General features: G+C 47.0%; 1 protein-coding gene across 1 annotated transcript in view; it reads left to right on the top strand.

Annotated features, from left to right (window-relative positions):
* The window catches only part of RIGI (RNA sensor RIG-I), a 160,375-nt gene extending 143,365 nt beyond the window's left edge, over positions 1 to 17,010 (top strand). Inside the window, exons 19-20 of the mRNA XM_069766397.1 lie at positions 5,226 to 5,372; positions 14,674 to 17,010. Coding sequence (XP_069622498.1) covers positions 5,226 to 5,372; positions 14,674 to 14,991 — 465 coding nt within the window. The 3' untranslated portion in view covers positions 14,992 to 17,010. The remainder of the gene's footprint in view (positions 1 to 5,225; positions 5,373 to 14,673) is intronic.
* Positions 17,011 to 24,531: the final 7,521 nt, after the last annotated feature.

Raw genomic sequence — 24,531 nt, 5'->3', positions numbered from 1 at the left:
CATTGATTAGCAGCCCGCCTCCTAGTCCAGCCACACCCCCAGCATTGATTAGCAGCCCGCCTCCTACTCCATCCACACCCCCAGCATTGTTTAGCAGCCTGCCTCCTAGTCCATCCACACTCCCAGCATTGATTAGCAGCCCGCCTCCTAGTCCATCCACACTCCCAGCATTGATTAGCAGCCCGCCTCCTAGTCCATCCACACTCCCAGCATTGATTAGCAGCCTGCCTCCTAGTCCATCCACACTCCCAGCATTGATTAGCAGCCCGCCTCCTACTCCATCCACACTCCCAGCATTGATTAGCAGCCCGCCTCCTAGTCCAGCCACACTCCCAGCATTGATTAGCAGCCTGCCTCCTAGTCCATCCACACCCCCAGCATTGATTAGCAGCCCGCCTCCTAGTCCATCCACACTCCCAGCATTGATTAGCAGCCCGCCTCCTAGTCCAACCACACTCCCAGCATTGATTAGCAGCCTGCCTCCTAGTCCAGCCACACTCCCAGCATTGATTAGCAGCCCGCCTCCTAGTCCAGCCACACCCCCAGCATTGATTAGCAGCCCGCCTCCTACTCCATCCACACCCCCAGCATTGATTAGCAGCCTGCCTCCTAGTCCATCCACACTCCCAGCATTGATTAGCAGCCCGCCTCCTAGTCCATCCACACTCCCAGCATTGATTAGCAGCCCGCCTCCTAGTCCATCCACACTCCCAGCATTGATTAGCAGCCTGCCTCCTAGTCCATCCACACTCCCAGCATTGATTAGCAGCCCGCCTCCTACTCCATCCACACTCCCAGCATTGATTAGCAGCCCGCCTCCTACTCCATCCACACTCCCAGCATTGATTAGCAGCCCGCCTCCTAGTCCATCCACACTCCCAGCATTGATTAGCAGCCCGCCTCCTAGTCCATCCACACTCCCAGCATTGATTAGCAGCCCGCCTCCTAGTCCATCCACACCCCCAGCATTGATTAGCAGCCTGCCTCCTAGTCCATCCACACTCCCAGCATTGATTAGCAGCCTGCCTCCTAGTCCATCCACACCCCCAGCATTGATTAGCAGCCTGCCTCCTAGTCCATCCACACTCCCAGCATTGATTAGCAGCCTGCCTCCTAGTCCATCCACACTCCCAGCATTGATTAGCAGCCCGCCTCCTAGTCCATCCACACTCCCAGCATTGATTAGCAGCCTGCCTCCTAGTCCATCCACACTCCCAGCATTGATTAGCAGCCTGCCTCCTAGTCCATCCACACTCCCAGCATTGATTAGCAGCCCGCCTCCTAGTCCATCCACACTCCCAGCATTGATTAGCAGCCCGCCTCCTAGTCCATCCACACCCCCAGCATTGATTAGCAGCCCGCCTCCTACTCCATCCACACCCCCAGCATTGATTAGCAGCCTGCCTCCTAGTCCATCCACACTCCCAGCATTGATTAGCAGCCTGCCTCCTACTCCATCCACACTCCCAGCATTGATTAGCAGCCCGCCTCCTAGTCCATCCACACTCCCAGCATTGATTAGCAGCCCGCCTCCTAGTCCAACCACACTCCCAGCATTGATTAGCAGCCTGCCTCCTAGTCCATCCACACCCCCAGCATTGATTAGCAGCCCGCCTCCTAGTCCATCCACACCCCCAGCATTGATTAGCAGCCTGCCTCCTAGTCCATCCACACTCCCAGCATTGATTAGCAGCCCGCCTTCTACTCCATCCACACCCCCAGCATTGATTAGCAGCCCGCCTCCTAGTCCATCCACACTCCCAGCATTGATTAGCAGCCCGCCTCCTAGTCCATCCACACTCCCAGCATTGATTAGCAGCCCGCCTCCTAGTCCATCCACACTCCCAGCATTGATTAACAGCCCGCCTCCTAGTCCATCCACACCCCCAGCATTGATTAGCAGCCCGCCTCCTAGTCCATCCACACTCCCAGCATTGATTAGCAGCCCGCCTCCTAGTCCATCCACACTCCCAGCATTGATTAGCAGCCCGCCTCCTAGTCCATCCACACTCCCAGCATTGATTAGCAGCCTGCCTCCTAGTCCATCCAGACCCCCAGCATTGATTAGCAGCCTGCCTCCTAGTCCATCCACACTCCCAGCATTGATTAGCAGCCCGCCTCCTAGTCCATCCACACTCCCAGCATTGATTAGCAGCCTGCCTCCTAGTCCATCCACACTCCCAGCATTGATTAGCAGCCCGCCTCCTAGTCCATCCACACTCCCAGCATTGATTAGCAGCCTGCCTCCTAGTCCATCCACACCCCCAGCATTGATTAGCAGCCCGTCTCCTAGTCCATCCACACTCCCAGCATTGATTAGCAGCCCGCCTCCTAGTCCAACCACACTCCCAGCATTGATTAGCAGCCTGCCTCCTACTCCATCCACACTCCCAGCATTGATTAGCAGCCCGCCTCCTAGTCCATCCACACCCCCAGCATTGATTAGCAGCCTGCCTCCTAGTCCATCCACACTCCCAGCATTGATTAGCAGCCTGCCTCCTAGTCCATCCACACCCCCAGCATTGATTAGCAGCCTGCCTCCTAGTCCATCCACACTCCCAGCATTGATTAGCAGCCTGCCTCCTAGTCCATCCACACTCCCAGCATTGATTAGCAGCCTGCCTCCTAGTCCATCCACACTCCCAGCATTGATTAGCAGCCCGCCTCCTAGTCCATCCACACTCCCAGCATTGATTAGCAGCCTGCCTCCTAGTCCATCCACACTCCCAGCATTGATTAGCAGCCTGCCTCCTAGTCCATCCACACTCCCAGCATTGATTAGCAGCCCGCCTCCTAGTCCATCCACACTCCCAGCATTGATTAGCAGCCCGCCTCCTAGTCCATCCACACCCCCAGCATTGATTAGCAGCCCGTCTCCTACTCCATCCACACCCCCAGCATTGATTAGCAGCCTGCCTCCTAGTCCATCCACACTCCCAGCATTGATTAGCAGCCTGCCTCCTACTCCATCCACACTCCCAGCATTGATTAGCAGCCCGCCTCCTAGTCCATCCACACTCCCAGCATTGATTAGCAGCCCGCCTCCTAGTCCAACCACACTCCCAGCATTGATTAGCAGCCTGCCTCCTAGTCCATCCACACCCCCAGCATTGATTAGCAGCCCGCCTCCTAGTCCATCCACACCCCCAGCATTGATTAGCAGCCTGCCTCCTAGTCCATCCACACTCCCAGCATTGATTAGCAGCCCGCCTCCTAGTCCATCCACACCCCCAGCATTGATTAGCAGCCTGCCTCCTAGTCCATCCACACTCCCAGCATTGATTAGCAGCCCGCCTCCTAGTCCATCCACACTCCCAGCATTGATTAGCAGCCCGCCTCCTAGTCCATCCACACCCCCAGCATTGATTAGCAGCCCGCCTCCTACTCCATCCACACCCCCAGCATTGATTAGCAGCCTGCCTCCTAGTCCATCCACACTCCCAGCATTGATTAGCAGCCTGCCTCCTACTCCATCCACACTCCCAGCATTGATTAGCAGCCCGCCTCCTAGTCCATCCACACTCCCAGCATTGATTAGCAGCCCGCCTCCTAGTCCAACCACACTCCCAGCATTGATTAGCAGCCCGCCTCCTAGTCCATCCACACTCCCAGCATTGATTAGCAGCCCGCCTCCTAGTCCATCCACACTCCCAGCATTGATTAGCAGCCCGCCTCCTAGTCCATCCACACCCCCAGCATTGATTAGCAGCCCGCCTCCTAGTCCATCCACACCCCCAGCATTGATTAGCAGCCTGCCTCCTAGTCCATCCACACTCCCAGCATTGATTAGCAGCCCGCCTTCTACTCCATCCACACCCCCAGCATTGATTAGCAGCCCGCCTCCTAGTCCATCCACACTCCCAGCATTGATTAGCAGCCCGCCTCCTAGTCCATCCACACTCCCAGCATTGATTAGCAGCCCGCCTCCTAGTCCATCCACACTCCCAGCATTGATTAGCAGCCTGCCTCCTAGTCCATCCACACCCCCAGCATTGATTAGCAGCCCGCCTCCTAGTCCATCCACACCCCCAGCATTGATTAGCAGCCCGCCTCCTAGTCCATCCACACTCCCAGCATTGATTAGCAGCCCGCCTCCTAGTCCATCCACACTCCCAGCATTGATTAGCAGCCCGCCTCCTAGTCCATCCACACTCCCAGCATTGATTAGCAGCCTGCCTCCTAGTCCATCCAGACCCCCAGCATTGATTAGCAGCCTGCCTCCTAGTCCATCCACACTCCCAGCATTGATTAGCAGCCCGCCTCCTAGTCCATCCACACCCCCAGCATTGATTAGCAGCCCGCCTCCTAGTCCATCCACACTCCCAGCATTGATTAGCAGCCGCCTCCTAGTCCAGCCACACCCCCAGCATTGATTAGCAGCCCGCCTCCTAGTCCATCCACACCCCCAGCATTGATTAGCAGCCCGCCTCCTAGTCCATCCACACCCCCAGCATTGATTAGCAGCCTGCCTCCTAGTCCATCCACACTCCCAGCATTGATTAGCAGCCCGCCTCCTAGTCCATCCACACTCCCAGCATTGATTAGCAGCCCGCCTCCTAGTCCATCCACACCCCCAGCATTGATTAGCAGCCTGCCTCCTAGTCCATCCACACTCCCAGCATTGATTAGCAGCCCGCCTCCTAGTCCATCCACACCCCCAGCATTGATTAGCAGCCTGCCTCCTAGTCCATCCACACCCCCAGCATTGATTAGCAGCCCGCCTCCTAGTCCATCCACACCCCCAGCATTGATTAGCAGCCCGCCTCCTACTCCATCCACACCCCCAGCATTGATTAGCAGCCCGCCTCCTAGTCCATCCACACTCCCAGCATTGATTAGCAGCCCGCCTCCTAGTCCATCCACACTCCCAGCATTGATTAGCAGCCCGCCTCCTAGTCCATCCACACTCCCAGCATTGATTAGCAGCCCGCCTCCTACTCCATCCACACCCCCAGCATTGATTAGCAGCCCGCCTCCTAGTCCATCCACACTCCCAGCATTGATTAGCAGCCCGCCTCCTAGTCCATCCACACTCCCAGCATTGATTAGCAGCCTGCCTAGTTGCATATGTCCATTGAGAAGTATTCGGGGTGTGATGTGTATGTATCACATATATTGTACTTGCAGGAGTCCGATCAATGAACTCAGCACATACAGCATGGAACAGATAGTGCAAATATATAAAATATGTATATTTCTGGCAGTAAGTATTGTTTGTTCATCAGAGTCTCCGATTCCAAAGAGAAGATAAGAAACAGCGTGATTTGATAAGGAGCTTAAAGCCGAGAGAACTCAGTGAAGAAAATAGACGACTGCTTTGTGCAAAGTGCAAAATGTTTGGGTGTAATACAGATGACATTCGAGTTATACAAGTAAGTGAATGGGATTTCTGAACATAGATCTAAAATCTAAAGTGGCAGGTATAAAATCACAGGTTATTTTCACATACTGGCCACTATTCATAAAGGCAATTTCACCATAATATTGGTGTGAATTATCTTAACCCCTTCACGACATGCCCTGTGCTAGTAGGGCGCATGTCGTGTCTCCCCCTTTGATGTCAGCTCCGGCGGTGAGCCCACATCAAAGTCGCGACATATCAGCTGTTTTGAACAGCTGACATGTTTGCGCAATAGCGGCAGGTGGAATCGCGATCCACCTGCCGCTATTAATCAGTTAAATGCCACTGTCAAACGCTGACAGCGGCATTTAACTACTGCTTCCGGCCGCGCGGCCGGAAATGCGTGCATCGCCGGCCCCCGTCACATGATCGGGGGTCATCGATGCATCAGGATAGTAACCATAGAGGTCCTTGAGACCTTTATGGTTACTGATGCCAGCCTGCTGTGAGCGCCTCCCTGTGGTCTGCGCTCATAACAAGCCTGCAACTCAGCTACATAGCAGCGATCTGATGATCGCTCCTATGTAGCTGAGCTGATCCAGTTGTGCTAGCTTCTAGCCTCCCATGGAGGCTATTGAAGCATGGCAAAAGTAAAAAAAAATGTTTTAAAAAATATGAAGAAAAAAATATAAAAGTTTAAATCACCCCCTTTCGCCCCATCCAAAATAAAACATTAAAAAAAAAATCAAACATACACATATTTGGTATCGCCGCGTTCAGAATTGCCTGATCTATCAATAAAAAAAAAAAAGCATTAACCTGATCGCTAAACAGCGTAGCGAGAAAAAAATTTGAAATGCCAGAATTACATTTTTTTGGGTCGCCGTGACATTGCATTAAAATGCAATAACGGGCGATCAAAAGAACATATCTGCACAAAAGTGGTATCACTAAAAACGTCGACTCAGCAAGTTTTGACTTTTTTTTTCACCACTTAGATAAAAAATAACCTAGACATGTTTGGTGTCTATGAACTCGTAATGACCTAGAGAATCACAACGGCAGGTTAGTTTTAGCATTTAGTGAACTTAGCAAAAAAGCCAAACAAAAAACAAGTGTGGGATTGCACTTTTTTTGCAATTTCACCACACTTGGAATTTTTTTCCTGTTTTCTAGTACAAGACATGGTAAAACCAATGGTGTCATTCAAAAGTACAACTCGTCCTGCAAAAAATAAGCCCTCACATGGCCATATTGACGGAAAAATAATAAAGTTATGACTCTGGGAAGGAGGAGGAGATTTCCTTACACCAGAAATCTTACGGTACCTTTACACTAAACGACTACCAACGATCACGACCAGCGATACGACCTGTCCGTGATCGTTGGTAAGTCGTTGTGTGGTCGCTGGGGAGCTGTCACACAGACAGCTCTCTCCAGCGACCAACGATCAGGGGAAAGACTTCGGCATCATTGAAACTGTCTTCAACGATGCCGGAGTCCCCGGGTAACCAGGGTAAATATCGGGGTAACTAAGCGCAGGGCCGCGCTTAGTAACCCGATATTTACCCTGGTTACCATTGTAAAAGTTAAAAAACAAACAAAAAAAAAACAGTACATACTCACATTCCGATGTCTGTCACATCCCCCGGCGTCAGCTTCCCGCACTGACTGTGTCAGCGCCGGCCGGCCGTAAAGCAGAGCCCAGCGGTGACGTCACCGCTGTGCTCGGCTTTACGGCCGGCGCTCACAGTCAGTGCAGGGAAGCTGACGCCGGGGGACGTGACAGACACCAGAATGTGAGTATGTACTGTTTTTTTTTTTTTAACTTTTACAATGGTAACCAGGGTAAATATCGGGTTACTAAGCGCGGCCCTGCGCTTAGTAACCCGATATTTACCCTGGTTACCCGGGGACTTCGGCATCGTTGAAGACAGTTTCAATGATGCCGAAGTCTTTCCCCTGATCGTTGGTCGCTGGAGAGAGCTGTCTGTGTCTGCAGCTCCCCAGCGGCCCTGCTCTTAGTAACCCGATATTTACCCTGGTTACCAGTGAACACATCACTGGATCGGCGTCACACACGCCGATTCAGCGATGACAGCGGGTGATCAGCGACCAAAAAAAGGTCCTGATCATTCCTCAGCGACCAACGATCTCCCAGCAGGGGCCTGATCGTTGGTCGCTGTCACATATAACGATTTCGTTGACAATATCGTTGCTACGTCACAAAAAGCAACGATATCGTTAACGAAATTGTTATGTGTGAAGGTGCCTTAACTCTAGTTCCAGACTGGCGTAAAATTTGTGGTGAGGCGCACAGAGGAGCATGCAACTTTTCAGATGCCCCTGATTCATTAAGGAGCATGCTTCTCTTCATGAATCGAGAGCATCTGACTCCAGGACATCAAGACATTCATCAAAATATCCAGTCTTGACAAATTGGAGACACTGTGTGGACAAAAGCCGATTTCAGATGGGCCTATACATCCTGCTGTCCTGCTGAATCATAAACGCCTATGTCATTCGATAAAATAGAGCCATGGTAGCTATAAGTATTGTGGCTTTAACCCCTTCCCGACATGGCCAATTTCTGTCTTTTCGTTAACGTTTTTCTGTCCACATAGACTTATGAAGAAAACAAATGCAAAAATTAAGCTTGGATATTAAGTTGGTACACATGCAGCACATAAACGCATGCTCACATTGGTCATAAAGCATTCAAAACCTGCAAGAAACAAAATGAGCAAACAACCCTGCTGTAACTAAATAAGTAAAAAGCTAAAGTGCTTTTAATAACATAGAGTTCTTAGTAATACTGTTTTTGATCAAAAATAGCATAAAAGCCATCCCACCGTTGTCAAGCTGATCGGGACGGTCCTACACTGTCTAATATTAAAAAACCTTATCATGTGTCAGAGTTGACCTCAGTGTGTGAATAAGGGCAGGCAAAAGGACCAGGTCCCAACCTGTGGACATCAGTCTGGAGAAGCCTTTAAGCATAATTTCCAGTTCAGGAGAGGAAGGCCACACCCCGGCTTGCACAGAATGCAAAGATACAGAGAAAAAAAACACAAAAATTGAGCTTGGATTAAGTTGGTATACATGCAGCACATAAGCGCATGTTCACATTGGCTATCGGTTTGTATAGATATCCGATAGCTGCTGTTGCGCAGGCGGCGCCATCTTGCTGTAGGAGAAAAAATGTTCTCCAACAAGATGGCGCCGCGTGCGCAGTAGCAGCTCTCTGAGATCGCCGATAGCTGGTATTGTGCAGGCGCAGGCATCACAATCTTGGAGGTAGAAATTTTTCTTCTCCAGCAAGAGGATGCCGCCTGCGCAACACCAGCTATCGGATATCTATACAAACTGATAGTTGCTACTGCGCAGGTGCATCGGGCACCATTTTCAAATTTACTTTTTATTTTCTCGTTCAATTAAATCAGCAAAAGGAATTAAGTGCATAGTAACCATACTATTATGATATATCACTAAAGGTGTGATCACAACCAAATGAATTGACCTCACCATGGTACAATATAAAATCACATTTATTAAAGTAATTAAAAACAACATATATAAGTAACAAACAAGGGTACTGGAACCACAGAAAGAGGGACTTTTCTACCATAGGTTACCCACAAATATTGTATGGACTATCACAGTAAATAAGAGTAATATCTCACAAGGAAGACATGCCTGTATGTGCTATGTGGTGCACATGCCCACCTGGCTATAATAATGTATAAAACTAGATAACTAAACGCTAGTATACCTTGTTTCCCAGATAAGCCATGCACCCCCAAGAAAAGGCATAGACATCCGAAACATGAGAAAATATACCTGATAGTTGACCAAGAGAGGGGGTAAACCTCGGCGTCCCTCTGCCCCGACGCGCGTTTCACACCGCTTCTTCAGGAGGCGTGTCAGGGCAGGGGGTTTTGCTGGCTTAAATATAGTGGCAGAAGAAGTGATTGGATCCCGGAGCTAATGAATACTAAGGTCAGGTGTGATATTATGACCGCTATGTTAAACATGAGCGTGTGTCCATATGCGCCACTGTACGGAAACAGGATACGCTTCGCCGTTTTACTGTCTTTTGTGCCATGATGAGTCATGCTTGTATTTATGTATAAGTGGGGGCATATACTAGTATTATGTTTTTGTAAATTTTATCACTTTTCAGTGTTATGTACTGGCACTTTATTTATCATATTTGCATGGTTCAGCCTGATGGGCCTTTTATGTCACAAATCTAGTTCATCACTTTATTTTATGGCATGTATTTAGTGAGATGGACATCTGTGCATATTAGTACAGTATCACATCTCACTCATTAGATAGGGGTTCATAGGTCCCCATAGTGGGGATAGCCATTTGTTTTTATGGATCACATATTTGGGGAGTTTTTACTCACGATCATTTACACAATATTAAAGTTAGATACATTTTAATATCAGACACACATATTTACACTTTACACACATTCAGATCACTGCCACTGATATATGCCACACACTCTTTATACTCGCATCTGGCACTTCAGTTTTGCACATAATTTTTATTTACCCTTCTCCTCCATTGCAGTGAGCGGTGCGCTTGCGCCGACCACGGACGTGTGGGGAACGGCGATCGGTTACCAGGGGAACGAGGAAGCAGAGTTGTTCCTACCAATGACCTGCCGCTTCCGACCCCATGACCGGGATCTGGTTCCCCATTGGCTGCATGGTCCGACAGATCTGCGCAAGCGCCGATATGCTCTCCGTACAAGGAGTCACTAGGTATATCTGGCAGTCTGCGGCGCAGCATATCCTGTTTCCGTACAGTGGCGCATATGGACACACGCTCATGTTTAACATAGCGGTCATAATATCACACCTGACCTTAGTATTCATTAGCTCCGGGATCCAATCACTTCTTCTGCCACTATATTTAAGCCGGCAAAACCCCCTGCCCTGACACGCCTCCTGAAGAAGCAGTGTGAAAGGCGCGTCGGGGCAGAGGGACGCCGAGGTTTACCCCCTCTCTTGGTCAACTATCAGGTATATTTTCTCATGTTTCGGATGTCTATGCCTTTTCTTGGGGGTGCATGGCTTATCTGGGAAACAAGGTATACTAGCGTTTAGCTATCTAGTTTTATACATTATTATAGCCAGGTGGGCATGTGCACCACATAGCACATACAGGCATGTCTTCCTTGTGAGATATTACTCTTATTTACTGTGATAGTCCATACAATATTTGTGGGTAACCTATGGTAGAAAAGTCCCTCTTTCTGTGGTTCCAGTACCCTTGTTTGTTACTTATATATGTTGTTTTTAATTACTTTAATAAATGTGATTTTATATTGTACCATGGTGAGGTCAATTCATTTGGTTGTGATCACACCTTTAGTGATATAGCTTAATGTGTATGGTACAGTGTCCCCTTTTTTTGAGGGACATTTAGTAACACTATAGAGCAAATCTTGTGAATACATACTATTATGATGCAGCACAGATGCCACGGCCGATACCTGCCTGCAGAAGCGTTTTTTTTCTTCTTCCGTATGTGCTGGTATTCATTATGCAAACTAGGGGGCAGGTCAGTGAGGGATCAGTGACCTGTCAGCAGTCTGCATTATGAATACCTAATCAGAGCACCATATGCAGACCCGCCCCTCTAACCCCGCCTTAGGGCATGAGAATCTTTTTGACACAAAACTGAAAATAAAGATTAAAAACAACCACAAGATGGATATAATCACCAAGGTATCATTTTATTCAGTATAATGGCACCGACCTGACACTGTCTGTAAGTTACTATGCACCGTCATCCTGCTGACAGTTTCCCTTTAACGGCTGCCAGAGCTCGTAGGTCACTGACTTGGAACTTCTTAATATTACATTCTACTCTATAGATCTGTTGATTAAATAGCACTTTGTTCATGGAAAATGCCTTTAAATGCACTAGTTTTACCATAGTGTTAATTCTGAAAGATTTGCTGCCTGTGTCTCATTTAATTTACGCCATCTATTACTCCACCTACTGTGGTCCCATAGTTAATGCCAAACCTTGGCTAAATTTGGTACATGGCATCATAATTTAGGCCCTGCCTGTTTCCATTCAACCATGCCCACTTTTTGAGCATGTCGAAAAATGTGTCCAAAACGCATAAATATGGCTTAACTGGTGAGAAAAAACCCACTTGCCTTGCACTAGAGTTCTGGCACATTTAGTTTAGTAAATCTGCCTTTTAATAGGAAGTATGATTATCTTTTGTCCATGTGGTGTTTGATATTACAGCACAGACAGAGGCATAGCTAGGGTTTTGGTTCAGGGGGGCAAAACTTCTGAGTAGGCCCCTAACCAGGTAACCTTGATTACAGCTGGGTGACGCACCCTAATAGTGGAGGAGAACCTCAGCAGATGACCGCGCTTACTGAAGATAATCTCTATACAAAGACCAACATGGATATTACCGCCATATGGTCAGTGGTAGATACCAGCCCTACAGAACTTATGAGATCACAGCACAGTTACAGATAATGACTTAGCGCTGACGTTCTTTATGATGGAATCGTTCACTTTTCCCATCTGGCCCAGAATGACATGACAGCTTCTCCACCCAGGACTCGGCTGCAGAGAATACAACAAAGACACATTTCACTTCTCACATTCCAGCCCCATCACCATCTATTCCCAACCTGCACAAACCCCTCATCCTGCTGATACCCCAATACTGAGCCGCTGCTGCCGTATGTGACCCTATTACTGGCCCTGATACCCCAATACTGAGCAGCTGCTGCCATATGTGTCCCTATTACTGCCCCTGACACCCCAATACTGAGCCGCTGCTGCCGTATGTGACCCTATTACTGGCCCTGATACCCCAATACTGAGCAGCTGCTGCCATATGTGTCCCTATTACTGCCCCTGATACCCCAATACTGAGCTGCTGCTGCCGTATGTGACCATATTACTGCCCCTGATACCCCAATACTGAGCCGCTGCTGCCATGTGTCCCTATTACTGCCCCTGATACCCCAATACTGAGCCATTGCTGCCGTATGTGTCCCTATTACTGCACCTGATACCCCAATACTGAGCCGCTGCAGCCATATGTGTCCCTATTACTGCCCCTGATACCCCAATACTGAGCCACTGCTGCTGCCGTATGTGTCCCTATTACTGCACCTGGTGTGTGGTTCTGTGTGCCCTCTAAATTCTAAAGCACCCCTCTATAATATAGTAATGCTGGGCACAAGTGCCCTAGAAAACAGTACCCATATTTTGTCCCCTAGAAAGTAATATTGCCATGTGTGCCCCTTTGACAGTCACAGTAACCTGAGTTCCCCTATAACAATAAGTGCCCACTTTACATTTAAAAATGTCCCGAGTCTGCCCCCTGTACAGCTCCCCTATACACAGTATGATGCTCTTTTATACACAGTATACTTACCCCTTAGTAGCCTCCAAACTGTTTGATGGCTCCAACACTGTAATCCCCACTGTATGGTGCCCTTCTAGATAGCCTCTTTATAGTATAATGCACCAGATAATCCTCAATATAGTATAATGCACCAGATAGTCCTCAATATAGTATAATGCACTCCCCATAGGCAGACTGTAGTATAAAGCAGCACCCCTATAGGCAGACTCTGTAGTATAAGGTAGCACCCCCATAGGCAGACCTGGTACTATAAGGCGGCACCCCCATAGGCAGACTCTGTACTATTAGGCAGCACCCCCATAGGCAGACCCTGTACTATAGGGCAGCACCCCCATAGGCAGACCCTGCACTATAAGGCAGCACCCCTATAGGCAGACCCCGTACTATAAGGCAGCACCCCTATAGGCTGACCCTGTACTATAAGACAGTACCCCCAGAGGCAGGAATGATGGGGGGGGGGGAGTGCAGTGCTCCTTCCCTCATCATTGCGGTCAGCTGTATCGGCTAAATGCCAGTACAGCTGACCCTGCAGGGGTCTCTTAGCGGCCGGCGGCGCTCGCACCCTCTGCTCCCCCCCCCCCCCCCCCCCCCGGTAGCTACGCTACAGAGCACAGATCTGCTCATTTAGGCTGCTGTCACACTAGCAGTATTTGGTCAGGATTTTACATCAGTATTTGTAGCCAAAACCAGGAGTGGGTGATAAATGCAGAAGTAGTGACGAGTTTCTATTACACTTTTCCTCTGATTGTTCCACTCCTGGTTTTGGCTTACACATACTGAGGTAAAATACTGACCAAATACTGATAGTGTGACGGCAGCCTTAAGGTACCGTCACACTTAGCGACGCTGCAGCGATACCGACAACGATCCGGGTCGCTGTTTGGTCGCTGTTTGGTCGCTGGAGAGCTGTCACACAGACCGCTCTCCAGCGACCAACGATGCCGGTAACCAGGGTAAACATCGGGTAACTAAGCGCAGGGCCGCGCTTAGTAACCCGATGATTACCCTGGTTACCATCCTAAAAGTAAAAAAAACAAACAGTACATACTTACCTACAGCCGTCTGTCCTCCAGCGCTGTGCTCTGCACTCCTCCTGTACTGTCTGTGTGAGCACAGCGGCCGGAAAGCAGAGCGGTGACGTCACCGCTCTGCTTTCCGGCTGACCGACGCTCACAGCCAGTAACAGGAGGAGAGCAGAGCACAGCGCTGGAGGACAGACGGCTGTAGGTAAGTATGTACTGTTTGTTTTTTTTACTTTTAGGATGGTAACCAGGGTAAACATCGGGTTACTAAGCGCGGCCCTGCGCTTAGTTACCCGATGTTTACCCTGGTTACCAGTGAAGACATCGCTGAATCGGTGTCACACACGCCGATTCAGCGATGTCTGCGGGGAGTCCAGCGACCAAATAAAGTTCTGGACTTTCTTCCCCGACCAGCGACAGCACAGCAGGGGCCTGATCGCTGCTGCCTGTCACACTGGACGATATCGCTAGCGAGGACGCTGCAACGTCACGGATCGCTAGCGATATCGTCTAGTGTGACGGTACCTTTAGAGTGAGGCTGAACTGCAACACCAAATACAATTGATGGAAAGAGCTGGAGTGCCGAGGTTTCTGTGAAAGAAAAGACCTAGGAATCAAGTGATTTACCTGTATCCTTCCATTTAAAATATTTTTGAATGATTACACTTGTGAATTCGTTGGAGACATCCAGACATTTGGAGGAGTTTGAGGCATAAAGTCTATCTGATTGGCAGTTATTTCATGTAGTTCTTTATCTTTGTTTTATGTCAATTACTGATTCTTCCATTGTGTCCCTATTTCTTTCAAGTTTTCAAGTTATAATGTAGGCCTTGATTCTGAATTACCATTTATCAGCAGTGTATCGTCTTTTCCCACAACAGGTTGCACATCACACAGTGATCGATAAAGACTTTAAAGATCGGTATATTACAAAGCCACATTCAAGTCCAAAAGCGTTTGATGGAATCCGGAAAACGCACAAAATCTTCTGCAAGAATCCCAAATGTGGAGAGGACTGGGGGATCTCGGGTACCTACCTCATGTTCCCTGACATTCCTTTCATCAAAATTGAGAAGTTTGTGGTTGAAAATGCTAATAGATCTCAAAAATATTTCAATAAATGGGTAAAAGTCGACTTTAAAATGAAAGCATTTAGTCCCGAAGAAATAGATGAGCCATTCTCTGTTAGTCAAGAGTAAAAGCAATAATGGACACTGCATGCGAAAAATGGTTCCAAAATACTGTATTTTCTGGCGTATAAGACTACTTTTTAACCCTTGAAAATCTTCTCAAAAGTTGGGTATCGTCTTATACGCCAGGTGTCGTCATATAGGGCAGGTGCGGAGTAATCTGCGGTCACCGCATATTGTGGGGGGAGGGACCCCAGTGACAAGGAGAGGGGGCACCTCACCGGGAAGGTGTAAGTGAAGCAGAGGCAGAGAAGGAGATAATAGGATACAAGGGAGAGCCAGATGAGTGAAAGAGGAGTGTTTTTCTAGGCACAGCACCGCTCTCTCTCTTATTTGCATAACCCTGGCATCCCAGACGCTGACAGTTTGCTTCACTTACACCTTCCTGGTGAGGCGCTCCCTCACCTCGTCATCGGGACCACTCCTCCCCACTATATACTTCGACCGCAGATTGCTCCGCACCCACCCTATAACGACACCCGGCATATAGACAACCCCCGACTTTTGAGAAGATTTTATATTTTAACTGGAAAAGTTGGGGGTCGTCTTATACGCCCAGTCGTCTTATACACCGGAAAATACGGGGTAAAAGTAAAAAATGATTCAGAAATGTCAAACTCCTTCGGGTGTCTAAATTACTTCTGTAGGCTTGGATGGTTTTAGCCCAATTCCACCACAGTGAAGCTGCCTAATGTCTGCTTTTTCTCCTCATGTTCTTAGGTCCTGAATGCTGTGCTGCTTAATGTCCTATTAGCTCTCAGGTAGCTCTCAGGGACGCTTTCATACTAACGCACCTATTACCCTGATTTTCTTTCAGAGCAGACTATCCACATGTATTTTGTGTGAAAGAACTTTAACAGAAGGACACGTTTCCACAGAAACTGTGGACTTCCAGCAGCAAAATAGGCAGTGGTTAAAAACAACAGCATTTCCATGGGCATAATATGTGCGGTCAACTATTCTATTGTGGATTTTGTCACCAGCGTGTGGATAAGATTTTGGGAAATACTGCTACTGTAGTACGCAGCTTTTCAGCATTCAATTCTGCGTAGAAAAATAAGCTGTGTATATGGCGTGTAGTAATTGGGATACATTCCTATTGTAAAGTGCCAGATCTTCTACATTCACAGACCTGTTCTACTCAGTGACATGACCACAATTGCGACTAGCCAGATCACTCTGTGCGTGAGCCTGGAGATCTCTTTTACATTGTAAGCCTATGGAGGCTCATTCAGTAGACTTATATTGTAAAAGATACTTCTGGGTCACACAGGGTGCAGTGTATTCCGGAGAGTCTGCTGAGCAGTGACGTCACTGAGAAGAGGAGAAGACCGGCACTGGACACCAAAGAGAGCAGTATATTAATACTCTCACACTACATAACATACACATATATACACAATTTATATAAAAAACTTAATGAGAGTGCTTTAAGGGTTTAAGTGTGTCTTTTTCTGGCATCTTTCTCCACAGACTTCTCTGCAGAACAGAAAAAAAGCCAGCAATAAATATGAAGCGCTGTTGTGTTTACCAGTGTACGCAGGAGTCTGTGTTTTTCATGATCTGCTTGCAGAGCGAGCTTAAAGTGGACATTAACATACTTTTGCAGATTGCGACATTTCATAGTCTTCACTGCCTAAGCCAAATTTGTCAGTGTTTTACACTATTTTACACCATTTTTAGTACCTACGCCCACATTTAAAAAAAAAAAAAAAAATGGCATTGTTAACTAAAAGGTTAGTACATATTTATGATTACATTTCTCCATAAAAGTCATAGAAAAGTCATGTACTTAGGTCATAGCTGTCTGAAAAAAAAAAAGAAACGTGGAACAAATATTTATGTTGGAACCATTTTTCACAAGGATAAAAAGTTGCAATTTGTGCAAAATTTGACAGTAAAGGGAACCTGTCACCTGAATTTGGTGGGTCCTTTTTTGGGTTATATGGGCGGTGTTTTGGGGTCTTTTATTAACCCCTTTTTTTTCCCGCACGCTGGTCGCGAAATTGACTTGCCGTTGATTAGCTTTCCTCCACAGTTAACGCGTGCGCAAAGCAATCTTGCCTTGCGCACGCGCAGTATGCTTTGCCCAACTGCGGGCAAAGCCGAAAACCATTAGTGCACATGCGCCGGCGCACCATGCCCCGGAACACAGCAAAATACTTCCGGGACATAGTGCGCCGGCGCATGCGCACTAATGGTTTTCGGCTTTGCCCGCAGTTGGGCAAAGCATACTGCGCGTGCGCAAGGTAAGATTGCTTTGCGCACGCGTTAACTAGGGAGGAAAGCGAATCAACGGCAAATCAATTTCGCGGCCAGCGGGGAAAAAAGGGGTTAATAAAAGACCCGAAAACTTCCCATATGACCCAAAAAAGGACCCGCCAAATTCAGGTGACAGATTCCCTTTAACGTGTGATACTTGACAAACTGGTACACTTCCCAATTTTAGAAAAGAGCTGCAGACCAATTAACATGCTCTTATCCAATATTGCGACGTGTACTGCCATGCTTAAAAAGTTGATCTGGTGTAAGTCATGCCAAATTTATCATTACGGTTCATCCTTAAAAAAAAAATATGGAGTGGCGAAGTTGAAGTCACTACTTGGCACAGAGTATGCCTCTTTTGTTAAATGGGGACTAGTATGTGATATGACTGCAGATCTTATAATGTAAGTAATGCCCAGAAAAAAATAAATCTTAAGTGACCTGCCACGTTTCAGATATGAGAAGCCACAATGACATGCGACTGGTGCAACCGCCGCAGTGTAAATAGTCTGGGATCCGTGGAATTTACGGGAGGGGTATGGATTGGTTCTTTTATGACTGAAGCAGCCTCCAGAAGAAAGAGGTTTTGGAACCTGGAAACCCATTAATACATGACCTGTCAGAGAAGCACAACCTGCATCAAATGCTCCTGGCATCCAAAAATATATCATAAACCAAGTGTTGGGCTCTTTATACCACTACATACAATGGATGATTTTCCTCAACATATGTACAATAGCAGTGTGAAAAGGACTAGTTTGCAAATGTTTATATATTTTTTTTATGGACAAATGGTGAATTGTGATAGCATGTCAATAACTCAGATAATATTCTATTGGAGGGTTTTAGATCTAATTGGGTGACAATTATGCATGAAGTATTGAATGGATAGAGGGTTGCATATAATAACATTCTTGTGGTGTCATTTTGGATGTACCTTCGTTGGGTCTGATTGTACTTGCGGTATATATGTGGGGTGTTCCACACTTCTGTGCTATGATCTTTTATATGTAAATCTGTCTATAAGCCAATAAATTCCTGCTAATAAAAATTTCCTAATATAATTTTATATGATATTGTAACTGTTAAATGACAATTTTAACACTTTATCGAGTCACTTTTGGGTTGTGTGTCTATTATGATGTGCTAAAATGATTCAATGTAACAGATTTATTCAAATATGTTATAGAACGTCGTCATTCAGAAAACGGTTCTAGAACTGGAAAAGGAAACAAGATCTCAATTACGTGCTATTTGCAATTAAGAAATAGCATGATTTTAAAGGGAACCTGTCACCCAGGTTTAACAGATATGAGATACAGCCACCACCTTTCGGACCTGATATAAAGCATTTTAGAATGCTGCCCCCATCCCAACCTGCAAGACAAGAAAAAGAGCTTTTATTATACTCACCTGCGCAGGCGTACTTCTCTGTACCGCAGTGCGCATGTGCAGCAAAAGGCCAAAGAAACACGCCGCATGTGCGCTACAGTACTTTACTGCAGCCCTAGTCAGGACAGAGAAGTACGCCTGTGCAGGGATGAGACTGTGTGGATGATGTAGGGACACGTCATGCACACGAAGCAAGAAGGAGGACTGCATTCCAAGAAGAAAGAAGGCGCCGGACCAAGACCAGTAACACCCTTCAGACCAGACCACCCCACAGGTGAGTATAATAAAAGCTCTTTTTCTTATCTTTCACGTCGAGTTGGAAGCAAATATACAGCATTATAGAATGCTGTATATCAGACCTGAGAGGTGGTGGCCGTATCTCATCTATGTCATATATGTCAAACCTGGTGACAGGTTCCCTTTAATGTCATTTGCAGGCTGACTGTACAATCTATCAAGATCCTAAAAACTTGGGTTTTCATTGGTAGTTTCCAAGGTGCACGTATACATCATTGCCACAGTAGCATGGTGCCTAATCAAAGTCCAAAAGGCATAGAGATGCGACTCTGGTAGTAACATGCACAAAACTGAGGGATGTGGGGAAAGCAAGGAAGTGATAGGCCTTATTCACATGTTCGAGTTTAACCCTTTCCTGATGGGTCTATTTTTCATTCTCGTTTTTTTTTTTACCCCTTTTTCCAAGAACCATAACTTTTTTTTTTATCTTTCCGTCTACAGTGTTAACTTTAGCAAATAAGTTACCACTATAGACACCTATCTTTTAGGGTCTAAAGGTACCTTCACACTGAACAACTTAACAACGATAACGATAGCGATCCGTGACGTTGCAGCGTCCTGGATAGCGATATCGTTGTGTTTGACACGCAGCAGCGATCAGGATCCTGCTGTGACATCGCTGGTCGGAGCTAGAAGGCCAGAACTTTATTTCGTCGCTGGATCACCCGCTAACATCGCTGAATCGGCGTATGTGACGCCGATCCAGCGATGTCTTCACTGGTAACCAGGGTAAACATCGGGTTACTAAGCGCAGGGCCGCGCTTAGTAACCCGATATTTACCCTGGTTACCTAAAAAAAAAAACACTACATACTTACATTCCGGTGTCTGTCGCGTCCCTCGCAGTCAGCTTCCCGCACTGACTGTGAGCGCCGGCCGTAAAGTACAGCGGTGACGTCACCGCTGTGCTCTGCTTTACTGCCGGCCCTCACAGTCAGTGCGGGAAGCTGACGGCGAGGGACGCGACAGACACCGGAATGTAAGTATGTAGTGTTTTTTTTTTTTTTTTTTTAGGTAACCAGGGTAAATATCGGGTTACTTAGCGCGGCCCTGCGCTTAGTAACCCGATGTTTACCCTGGTTACCCTGGGACCTCGGCATCGTTGGTCGCTGGAGAGCGGTCTGTGTGACAGCTCTCCAGCGACCACACAGCGACGCTGCAGCGATCGGCATCGTTGTCTATATCGCTGCAGCGTCGCTTAATGTGACGGTACCCTAAGTGTGGCTCTACTTTCTTTACTTTCACTTTACTGTTGTCTCTAAGAACAGAAAAATTCCTGAAAGACTCCTTATCTCCAAACATACACATACTCCAAAGCAAGGAGATGTATGTAGAATACCCTTCTCTAGTGGCTTTTCCTGCTGAAGTGCACATCTACAGACTCCCCAAGATACATTCTCCTTCTATAATAAAATAAGCCGGTCTTCCTACACCTCTTCACCAGATCTGTCTGCCTGTCACACCATTGGATGGAGACACACACAAGCCACAACAAGCAAGGAAACTATACGGGTGCCACATTCATGTGCCGATCGGAATTAGCATCCAACAGCTGGTCATAGTACTCATCATCTCTCACGATCACAGGGTGTGAACCAGTAACAGGTCTCTGTGACCTTGTCTATACCTTTAAAAAAAAAATGCCCCGAACACAAGGTAAGAGGCAGCAACCAAGTACCGCAAATGGTCACCTGTACGATCACCAAAGTACACACTATGTTACTAAGAAGGGATTCTCATTTACCAAAAGTGTTTTCTGACCACTTACTGAAAGGGGTTAGTAATACCTGAGTATTCAGCTAATTCGTTGGACAGGGCATCAATTCCTCTCCGGGCTTTACTTAAGCTACCATCTGGAGCAGTGTTGTTGGGAATAAAGGTGTACAGCATGATGCCCCAATCATCTTACAGACCCCTCTCTGCCAGGATCATGTCAAGGGCAAGTCTATTATGAAAGGTCATGGTCGAGGTGGCACCCAACTATTCAGCTATCCCCCGGAATGCATCCCTACTAAAATTAACAAATGTATGTTGGTAATAGTAGATATAATTTATCCAGTCCACATTTTTTTTCACTGTAACAATGGGAAATAGCTATTCAAATCCTGCTGCTACTTGATCTTTGGCTTTGAACACATCTGGTATTTCTCTGGGGACTCCAATAGCATCAATGTACGCTTGAGGGTCGAAAGAAGTAGGAATGCTGGTGTCATGCTTGTGCCTGCCTCTGGTTTTCCTTTGCAAATTCGTGGAGCTTGTCTGTATTTGGAGTCAAATCTGGAATGGTATCAGGAATTTAACGAAAGCATCTGTACCCTTCCATCCCACTGGCAGTACTGGATAAAAGTCACCATTTCCACATATCCACAACAAGTCAGCCCTATCTACCGTCTGATTCAAGAGGGCATGACCTCTTACTGCAGTCCCACAGCCACTACTAACTTGGTATGTGGGACCTAAATGCTTTAGGCCAATGGTAACCGTTAGACTCTGGAAACCTAATTCTCTGGATAGGGGCTATCACCATCGGCCTTTACATGTTTAGAGTTTATGGGGGGATACAACTGCTGAAGCAGATTACATTCTGAAGTATTTTCACTTTCTGTAACATAAAATAGCTGAATTAGGCAGGAGAGAGCAATGGGGTTTGTCTGGTTGTTGATAGGGAATGACACCGTGCCTAGATGGGTTCTAGTTAGGGCACGGACTATACAATCACTCTTGTTCACAGCGAGTGCAGAGTTTTTCCAGAGTTTTTTTTAACCAATAATTGGTCTCCAAGTATCCTGTCTTTACGGATAGTTTATTGTCATAGTTTAGGGGCACTAGTCCATGGAAGTATTCGGTTGCAGGGTCTCAGTTTTATTTAGAATCGGTCGGTTCCTGATATCTTTAAGATAAGTGTTTTAATTGGCTAGTGGCCCCTGAGATATTTATTTTATTCACTTATATAGCGCCATTAATTCCACAGCGTTTTGCATACATTATCGGCACTGTCCCCAATTGGGCTCCCAATCTAAATTCCCTATCAGTATGTCTTTGGAATGTGGGAGGAAACCGGAAAACCCAGAGGAAACCCACACAAACGGGGAGAGCATACAAACTCCTTGTAGATGTCCTATTTATGCCCATCACATATAGTCCAGCGTCTGTGACAGAGGGGTTTTCTATCATCAAGTTTAGGGATAGACAGTTGCCAGACTTACAATTAAGACAGGACCCTACTGTATACCATTTGGACACATATTCTGGTTGTATTCAATTCTAGTAAAGAGGCTTCTACTCTTGCTGTCTGTCAATTCTCTGGCTTTGGAAGGGTTGTAGGCCCAGTCTTTCCCAGTGTTCTACCTCACTATATTGCAGGACTCACAGACCCATAGCCAGTATTGGCAGTGGTGGCATATATATACTTTTGGATGAGTCTGTAGGTGTTCCCACACTGCCACTTGATCCTAGGGCAGGGGACCATGTTACACAGGTCAAATTTATAATTGACTACAGGATCTCAGATATTAAACCAGAAAGTGGTAACTGGCTCCCTATTCTTTCTCTCTTTGGACATAGTCCTCGATGAGCCTCCATTTATCAAGACAAAAAGGGTAAGGCACATGGTGTGAGCACATAATTCGGTTGCTTCCTTGAGCTCAGCTGTGTTCTTGCAGTGTGAGGCGTGGATGCAGTTGGACATTCCCTTAAGCTCTATGGCTGTCTTAGTTATCAGCAAAACTTGGAAGGGCCCATCAAATCGAGGCTCACAGGCTCTTCTGACGTGTCTTTTGACCACTACCCAGGCTCTGGGCTGCAGGGGGCGGCTCCGTTCCACAGAATCTGGATGTGAAAGAGAAGGGTAAGACAAGAGTTTTGTAAGTTCAATAACATCATGTTTAGTGATGAGCGAATATACTCGTTACTCGAGATTTCTCGAGCATGCTCGGGGGTCCTCCGAGTATTTTTTAGTGCTCAGAGTTTTAGTTTTTCTTGCCGCAGCTGAATGGTTTACATCTGTTAGCCAGCATAAGTGCATGTGGGGATTCCCGAGCAACCAGGCAACCCCCACATGTACTTATGCTGGCTATCAGATGTAAATCATTCAAGAAAAACTGTGATGCATCCCACATTGTTGGGCGAACATGTTAAACAGGTTTGAACGTGTTTGGCTGCAGTGACCCTAAACCCAGGAGCATACCAATGGAGGTGGACGAGGTCTGTCATAGCAGTCTTCGATTGGTGGGTATTGCCGTGGGAGACTTGAGCCACCATGGGATACAGAACCTGGGGAAGGCAAAGTTTGTCCCTCATGTGCCACAGTCCTGGTGACTGCAAAGCTCCCTTTTCTTGCCACCTGGCAAATTCTTCAACACCAGCATGTTAAGACAATGTGTGCATATACCCGGTGACTCTCTGCCACTATTCACACGAGGTAGGTTTTAACATTAGAGAGTGTAGTTACTGTCCCAATTGGGTACACCTTGTCGCGGTGGGACAGCTTTATGCTTTTTTTTTGGTCAAAAACAGTGTTTACGAAGTACCCTATGTTAATTATTGCACGTGCTTTTTTACTTATTTATTTTCATTAGGGTATATGCACACATTGTCTTTTCTTAGGTTTTGTTTGTTTACATGGCCAGTGTGAACATGCTTTTACATTATGCATGTTTTCAAGTCATACTCCGGCTCAGTTTTGTGTTTTTAACACCAGCATGTTGTAGCTTCTGGAGAAGGTCATAGGTAGATCTGCTGTGGAGGCCATCTGTGCAGCTGCCAACCCGGTAGGATTGTCTCTTGGTTGGCAAGCTGCAGATATTGCAGCCTGGTCGGCCAGGTGGTTACCTTTTAGCTGTGATTGAGTCTTCCTTTGCATGGCCTTTGCCTTTCATTATGGCAACTTTCTCAGCTAAAAGAACGGCTTCCATCAGGTTGGACGTAGTTATAATTCTTAAAAAGAATTGCATGCTGCTGTGAGGAAAGATCGAACTTTCCGTACAGGTCCGTAATCATAAGCTATGCCAAAAGCATAGCATCTGTTTGTATAAATGGTGGCAGTCTGGTCTTTAGCATGTCTGCAGGCTTCTTCTAGGGCACAGAGTTAAATTTTCCTGGACGGACATGTGGTGGCAGCGATTTTGATTTCATGGTTTCATAGAGAGAAACAGCATATTCTGAGTAGAATCAGCCATCCACACCATACTGCGATCCATCCACAAAGAACTTATGGTCTGGGTTATCTAGTGGGACATCGGTAATGAGACTGAAATTCCCCCCTCCCATTTCCTGGGACATTAGTTGTATACAGTCATGCTACTCTTCTGGTACAACTAGCAGGTTACCCAGATTACCACTACCACCCCTGCCCTCTCCAGAAGCAACAAGATGGTTGGATTTAAACAGGGCTGCCACTAGAAATTTTGGGGGGCCCATACTGGCAAAATTTTCAGGGCCCCCTTGAGACTCCGCCCAGGCTCCACCCCAGCCCCGCCTCCACGCTCCACCCCTCGAACTGTCCACAGTCCCACCACTCTCTCTTGGAAAAACTCCACTTCTCTCCTAGCACACATTAACAGTTCCCATCACCAGATTACACATATAGCCGGCAGCT

The sequence above is a fragment of the Ranitomeya imitator genome, chromosome 1 (genome assembly GCF_032444005.1).
Source record: "Ranitomeya imitator isolate aRanImi1 chromosome 1, aRanImi1.pri, whole genome shotgun sequence".
Taxonomy (NCBI): Eukaryota; Metazoa; Chordata; class Amphibia; order Anura; family Dendrobatidae; genus Ranitomeya; species Ranitomeya imitator.
Note: the sequence above shows the minus strand (reverse complement) of the source record. Positions and strands in the feature narration are given on the sequence as shown.